General features: G+C 42.5%; 1 protein-coding gene across 2 annotated transcripts in view; it reads left to right on the plus strand.

Annotated features, from left to right (window-relative positions):
• CTNND2 (catenin delta 2) overlaps window positions 1-7909 on the plus strand; it is a 1099643-nt gene that overhangs the window by 1051884 nt on the left and 39850 nt on the right. For both annotated transcript variants that reach the window (XM_005221651.5, XM_002696428.7), the window contains one exon: window positions 6555-6639. In XM_005221651.5, coding sequence (XP_005221708.1) covers window positions 6555-6639 — 85 coding nt within the window. The remainder of the gene's footprint in view (window positions 1-6554; window positions 6640-7909) is intronic.

Here is a 7909-nt window from a genome sequence, read left to right on the forward strand (position 1 = left end):
ACTATTATGTTCCTCTAGAGTTGCTTGACTTCTGTCATAGATACATATCTAGCTAGCAGTGATAAAATCCAGCAAAACATAGCATTTAATCTTTCATTGATTATATAAGAATAGTATGTGAGGATCATCAGAATTGCAGAGCTTCTCCCCAGGGAGCCTACATCAACTCCCCAGCACCAGGAAAACCAGCCCCCCGCTGGGAGAGCTGCAAGGCTGTAGGAAACATGGACTCTGCTCTTAAGGGTCTCACACACACTCTCATCCCAAGACTGAGCACTGAAGCAGTAGTTTGAAAAGAGCCTGGTTCAGAGCACTTACTGATCTTAGAGGGCGTCTCAGAGAGGCAGGAGGCAGCTGAGACTCCTTCTGGGAACAGAGATGCTCGCAGCAGCCACTTTGGGAAGCTAGTTCTACTGTGCAGACACTGGTGCTAGCGAGTGCCATCTTGGAGTCCTCCTTCTAGCTCATTAGCACCACGGGCTTACTTGCCCATTAGCCAGTCAGCCTGACTCCTGGTTCTCCTTAGGTTGACAAGCTAGCTGTGCCCGGACCAGTAGCGTCCATACAGGGCCTGGCAGCCAAGCAGACCACAGTGCAGTCACCTACCAGCGCACGCATAGCAGTTGCCACCCCCCCACACAAAAAGAAGGGCTCACATGGCCCACAGGGAGGCCCCCCTAGAGCACACAGCTGTGGTGACCGCAGGAGAGTGCACTGCCAGGCCTCACAGGATATCTACATAAGGCTGCTCCTCCAAGATCAGGAAGTGTAACTTCAGACCTGCTTCATACATAGAAATAAAAACAGAGAGTACAGCAAAAGGAAGTGACAGAGGAATATATTCCAAATAAAGGAACAAGATAAAACTTCAGAAGAACTGAGGGAAGTAGAAATAATCTACCCAATAAAGAGTTGAAGGTCATAATCATAAAGATGCTCAGGATAATGAACACAGTAACAGGTTTAACAGAGAGTTAGAAAATATAAGGAAGAATCAAACAGAATTGAAGGGTACAGCTGTTGTTGTTCCGTTGCCCAGTTCTTTCTGGCTGTTTGTGACTCCATGGACTCCAGCACACCAGGCGTCCCTGTCCTTGACTGTCTCCCAGACTCATGTCCATTGAGTCGGTGATTCCATGCAACCATCTCATCCTCTGTCGTCCCCTTCTCCTCCCACCTTCAATCTTTCCCAGCATCAGGGCCTTTTCCAGTAAGTTGGCTCTTCACATCAGGTGGCCAAAGTATTGGAGCTTCAGCTTCAACATCAGTCCTTCCAGTGAATATTCAGGACTGATTTCCTTGAAGATTGATGGGTTGGATCTCCTTGAAGTTCAAGGGGCTCTCAAGAGTCTTCTCCAACACCACAGTTCAAAAGCATCAATTGTTCAGCTCTCAGCCTTCTTTATAGTCCAGCTCTCATATCTGTACATGACTCCTGGAAAAACTGTAACTTTGAGTATACTTGTATAACTTTGAGTATTTTTGTATAACTGAATTTTTTTAATACACTAGAAATAATGAGTAGTATATTAGATGATATAGAAGAACGGAACAGCAAACTTGAAGACAGTAGTGGAAATCAACGAAGTTAAACAAATAAAATATTTTTAAGTGAGTATGGTTTAAGATACCTTTAGGACAACATCAAGCATACTAATACTGGCATTGTAGGGGTCCACAAGGAAAAGAGAAAGAAAGGGGCAGAGAATTCATTTGAAGGAATAATGTTAATAGCTGAAAACTTCTCCAACCTGGGAAGGAAAACAGACATCCAGGTCCAAGAAGTACAGTGAGTCCCAAACAAGATGAACCCAAAGAAGTCCTCACCAAGACACACTGTAATTAAGATGGCAAAAATTAGAGATAAAGACAGAATTTTAAAAGCAGCAAGAGAAAAGCAAATAAGTATGCACAGGGGAACTCCAATAAGTCTCTCAGCTGATATTGCAGACCAGAAGAGAGGGGCAAAAATAAGCAAAGGGAACCTAATTAAACTTAAAATCTTTTGCACAGCAAAGGAAACCATCAACAAAGTGAAAAGACAGCCTACTGAATGGGAAAAAAAATTCACAAATGATGTAACCAACAAGGGGTTAATATCTAAAATATATAAATATAATATTATATATATATATATATCATACAACTCAATAAACAACCCAATTAAAATTAGGCAGAAGACTGAAAAGACATTTTTCTCCCCAAAGAAGACTTACAGATGACCAACAGGCACATGAAAAGATGCTCAATGTCACTGATCATCAGGGAAATGCAAGTCAAAACCACAATGAGATGTCACCTCACAGCTATCAGAATGGCTATTAAAAAGGACAAAAATAACCAGTGTTGGCAAAGATGTGAAGAAAAGGGGACTATTGTACACTGTTGGTGGGGATATGAATTGGTACAGCCACTATAGAAAACAGTATGGAGGGTCCTCAAAAAATTAAAAATTGAACCACCATATGGTCCAGCAATTCCAGTTCTGTATAGTTTTCTAAAGAAAAAAAACACTAATTGGAAAAAGTATATGAACTTCAGTGTTTATTGCAGCATTATTTACTACAATTTCCTTCTCCAGGGGATCTTCCCAACCCAGGGCTCAAACCCGGGTCTCCCACACTGCAGGTGGACACTTTACCATCTGAACCACCAGGGGAGCATATTTATTACAATATGTATGTATATATTGTATATATAAACATAGTAAATATATTATTTACTACAATATGTATCAAATCAGATCAGTTGCTCAGTCGTGTCCGACTCTTTGCGACCCCATGAATCGCAGCACGCCAGGCCTCCCTGTCCATCACCAACTCCCGGAGTTCACCCAGACTCACGTCCATCGAGTCCATGATGCCATCCAGCCATTTCATCCTCTGTCGTCCCCTTCTCCTCTTGCCCCCAATCCCTCCCAGCATCAGAGTCTTTTCCAATGAGTCAACTCTTAGCATGAGGTGGCCAAAGTACTGGAGTTTCAGCTTTAGCATCATTCCTTCCAAAGAAATCCCAGGGCTGATCTCCTTCAGAATGGACTGGTTGGATCTCCTTGCAGTCCAAGGGACTCTCAAGAGTCTTCTCCAACACCACAGTTCAAAAGCATCCATTCTTCGGCACTCAGTTTTCTTCACAGTCCAACTCTCACATCCATACATGACCACAGGAAAAACCATAGCCTTGACTAGACAAATCTTTGTTGGCAAAGTAATGTCTCTGCTTTTGAATATGCTATCTAGGTTGGTCATAACTTTCCTTCCAAGGAGTAAGTGTCTTTTAATTTCATGGCTGCAGTCACCATCTGCAGTGATTTTGGAGCCCCCCAAAATAAAGTCTGACACTGTTTCCACTGTTTCCCCATCTATTTCCCATGAAGTGAGGGGACCAGATGCCATGATCTTCGTTTCCTGAATGTTGAGTTTTAAGCCAACTTTTTCACTCTCCTCTTTCACCTTCATCAAGAGGCTTTTTAGTTCCTCTTCACTTTCTGCCATAAGGGTGGTGTCATCCGCATATCTGAGGTTATTGATATTTCTCCCAGCAATCTTGATTCCAGCTTGTGTTTCTTCCAGTCCAGCGTTTCTCATGATGTACTCGGCACATAAGTTAAATAAGCAGGGTGACAATATACAGCCTTGACGTACTCCTTTTCCTATTTGGAACCAGTCTGTTGTTCCATGTCCAGTTCTAACTGTTGCTTCCTGACCTGCATACAAATTTCTCAAGAGGCAGATCAGGTGGTCTGGTATTTCCATCTCTTTCAGAATTTTCCACAGTTTATTGTGATCCACACAGTCAAAGGCTGTGTGTGTATATATACATATACACACACACACACAAAAGAATATTACTTGGCCATAAAAAATAATAAAATATTGTCATTTTCAACATTATAGATGGACCTAGAGGGTATTATGCTAAGTGAAATAAGTTAGAGAAATACAAATACCATATGATTTCACTTGCATGTGAAATCTGAAAAACAAAACAGAAGAACAAACATAACCAATAGGAACAGACCCAAAGATATAGAGAACAAACAGGTAGCTGCCAGAGGAGAGAGGGATGGGGCAATGAGTGAAATGGGTGAGGGAGATTAAAAGGTACAGAATTTCAGTGGTAAAATAAATGAACCATAGGGATGAAATACACAGCAGGGGGGATATAGTCAATAATATTGTAATAACTTTGTGTAGTGCCAGATGGTAAATAGAATTACCATAGTGGTTATTTTGCAATGCATATAGCTATCAGACCACCAGGAACTAACAGAGTGTTGTAGGTCAATTATAATTCAATTGTTTAAAAAAGAATAAAGTGTACCTGTATCTATATCCATGAAAAGATCTAGAATTCTGTCAAAAAAATTCAATATATTTAGAGCATGATACTAGCATAAATGTGAAATCATTTAGCAACTGTCCCTTTTAGGTACAGAAAATATGTATTTCACTTAAATATATAGTTCATCTCATGGAGAAAAATTTTTTTTAATTTACAAGAGTACTATATTTTTTCTTTTAAAAGTATACAATATTAACTAAGAGGTTTTCAAACACAAGGTTGAATTCCAAGTCAGCAGTAATGAGTAAGAGATAGTGTTCCAGTTTCCAGTAAGTAAATGGATGAAGAAACCTTAAACATAGTTGTTCTACATTGCACACTTGAAGACCCAGGAAAATAGCAGACATTTAATTGATCTCGTATTAAGGTCCTATCATTTCATTGCAAAATTCAGGTCCTTGCTTCCTAGGTGGCACTAGTGGTAAAGAACCTGCCTGCCAATGAAGGTAGACATAAGAGACGTGGGTTTGATCACTGGGTCAGGAAGATCCCCTGGAAGAGGGCACGGCAACCCACTCCAGTATTCTTGCCTGGAGAAGGCTGACAGTCTATAGTCCATAGGGTCACAAAGAGTTGGACACAGCTGAATTGACTTAGCACACACACATCCATTTACTCTGGCTCTCAAATCCAACCTCAACTTGATCCCATCTCACCATCTGCTCACTTTCCATTTTAAAGACTATTTTATGTTAAAAGCAGTTTTGATCTCAATTCACATGTTCTCTTTGGGGAATCTGTGGGCCATTGCACCAGGAGTCAGCTTCAGGGGTGGACTTCACACTGGTGTCCTCATGTGTGATTACGACCTGCCCAACTCCAGGAGTCCCTGCATAAACCAAGGGTCAGCCAGCTATGATCCAAATCCCACCGTCCACCCTTTCTTGTAAATAACACTTGACTGCAACACAGCCACTTCCGTTCGTTTATGTATTATTTATGACTCCTCTCTTCCTGCAATAGCCGAGTTGAGTAGCTGCAACCAAGACCATATGGCCCACAAATCAAAGGATATTTGATAGCTGACCCTTTATAGCAAAAGTGTGCCAGCCCTTGAGATCAGACACAATGCCATGTCAGCCACTCAGGTCATGAGGCTGATTGTGGACTCCACCCATTGGAGCAAAGAATCCGCAGGTAGTTAGCAGGGCCCTCAGCACTCATCCAACTGATTTCCAAGAATCAGATTGAATTGAATCAACACAGATGTCTCAACCTAGAGTCTGATCTGAGATGCAGGTTGACACCGAACCATTATTTAGCGATAGATTCATAAGGATTTCAAAGCCATGACTCAAAAAAAAAAAAAAAAATGGTAAGAACCGCTAGTCCAAAGGTTTACATGACCTTAGTTTCTCACTCTGTTCTGGAGGACAGAAAGTGAATTGTATGAAGGGCTTTGTTTATAGATTCTTTTATCCGTGCTTATTCCACCACACAAATGCAAGAGAGCCCGTGTGCCCATGAGTGCACAGGTCATCTCCATGCCAATCGCCTGTGCTTGGCTTCCTTAGCAAAAGGAAAGCAGTTCCCTGTACCCCTCAGGCAGAAGAGCAAATGCTATACAAGCTCTTACGCTTCAGCTGAGAAAATGAGTATCTTTTTCTCCTTACTCCTTGCTTGCACTCAGTCATGACCAACTCTTTTGCGACCCTTTCTACTGCCTGTCAGGCTCCTCTGTCCATGGGATTTCCCAGGCAAGAATACTGGAGTGGGTTATCATTTCCTCCCCCAGGGGATCTTCCTAACCCAAGGATCGAACCCAAGTCTCCTGTGTCTCCTTTTTGTATGCATTGTATGCAGATTCTTTACCCACTGAGCCAGCTACACAGGTTAGACAACACAGCTATTAAAACCCCTTAATCTTGCCTTTCCTGGTCAAGATTCTTTCTGTTCCATTTCCTAGTCCAGCACTGGACCTGCATTCTGACTCAGTGCACTGCTCTTGGGTTTGCATTGTGAAAATTCTTTGCCAAATTACAATACCTTCCTCCCCCTACCCCTATCCTGCCCCCTGCCGTGGGTGTCGGGGGGAGAAAGAGGTTGGACACTGGTGACCTGCATCCTTTGCACTGTCCAGACTGGAGAAAGAAAAGGGGTCAGAAAAGCCATGAGGCTTTTATTCTCTTTATTCTTGCTGTTTCCTGCCAAGTCATTTGAAGCCCATCTGTCCTCCTCACCACTTGTGTGTCCTGTCTTTTCTTTATCAGACACTCTCCGAAGGTGGTCAAGGCGGCATCTCAGGTCCTCAACAGCATGTGGCAGTACCGAGATCTGAGGAGTCTCTACAAAAAGGTAAGGTTTGCTTTACCTTCTTGGCTCGGGAGCTGCACACAGACCCTGAGCCTAAAGACCATATTTGGTCATAACAAGATGTGTCACAGATACAAAGGAACCTTGTCTGAGAGTTTGAGCAAGTGAAACACAAGGGAAGCAAGAAAATCAGTAAAGAAGCAAAAAAAACGGGTCACTAAGTGTCCCCTGAATACATCCTAAGATCCATCAACTTTCTGGATTGGACAGACCTATAACCATGGAGTCTTACCTTCAAGACAAATAAGTTTGTGTCTGAGCTTCTACATTGTATGAGAGACTAAAAAGCAATGAACTGAGGGATTTTGCACACACTCTCACACAGAAACATCAATAAGTGCCAATAAATAACTGAAGTCATTGTGGAGAGGAGACAAAAAAAAGGTAAAAGGCAGTTCAGGAGACTGAGAAGTCTTGCAACCTAGGAATACTGAGACCTGAGTTCCGCCTCCAAGACACCGACCGGTTCACACGCAGGTGAAGGGCTGATAATCCTAATGACGGTCGTAGATCGTAGGAAGAGGCTGGGCGTTTGCTCACAAGACTCCCTGGAGGCAGGCAGAAATTTATGTCATACATTTCAAAGGGGACTTCCTCCCCAAAATAGTTTAGAAACATAACCTAAAGCAAAGAGGTCACATCTGGAAATTTTGATTATATGATTCTTTCCCACACGTTCGTAAACAAAGGATGCGCAACTTTTCTTTTTTGGTTTGGAGCAAAGAGTTCTGTTAACAGTGTCCCCCAGAAGGTACTGTTTTGTTGTTACCACACAGCATATGTGAGTTGTTTCAATGATCAGAGCTCTCAGGTTAGATTTGAGTTAACAAATGGAGCAGAGAACGTCACTGATAGGCACGGAGAACAGAGTAGACATTGGTCTCCATAGGGATTCGGAAAGCATGAATAGGGCTTCATCATCAACTTCCCAGAGCACCTCCTCGCCTCCCCTGGCAGCCTGCATGGATTCATGGGAGCCAAGAATCACTGCCACCTTGGTCCCCAGCATCCCAGTCTTGGGATGGGAGGTGGGGCCACAGCAAGAGGCTCAGAGGGGTAAGAGAGGGTGAGATCCATCTTGCCAGAGGGAAAATTGATCTTTTTCTAAGCCTGTGGGAGAAAGTTAAATATTTAATAACTGACTCTACTAAGTTAGAGTATATTTCTAGATTTCTCCAAGGTCTTCCTATTTCCTGTAAGCTTTGCTTTGTACTTCAGTTTAAAGTTTAGCCCATATAGTTCAGAAATCTCT

Source organism: Bos taurus, chromosome 20 (genome assembly GCF_002263795.3).
Source record: "Bos taurus isolate L1 Dominette 01449 registration number 42190680 breed Hereford chromosome 20, ARS-UCD2.0, whole genome shotgun sequence".
Classification (NCBI taxonomy): Eukaryota; Metazoa; Chordata; class Mammalia; order Artiodactyla; family Bovidae; genus Bos; species Bos taurus.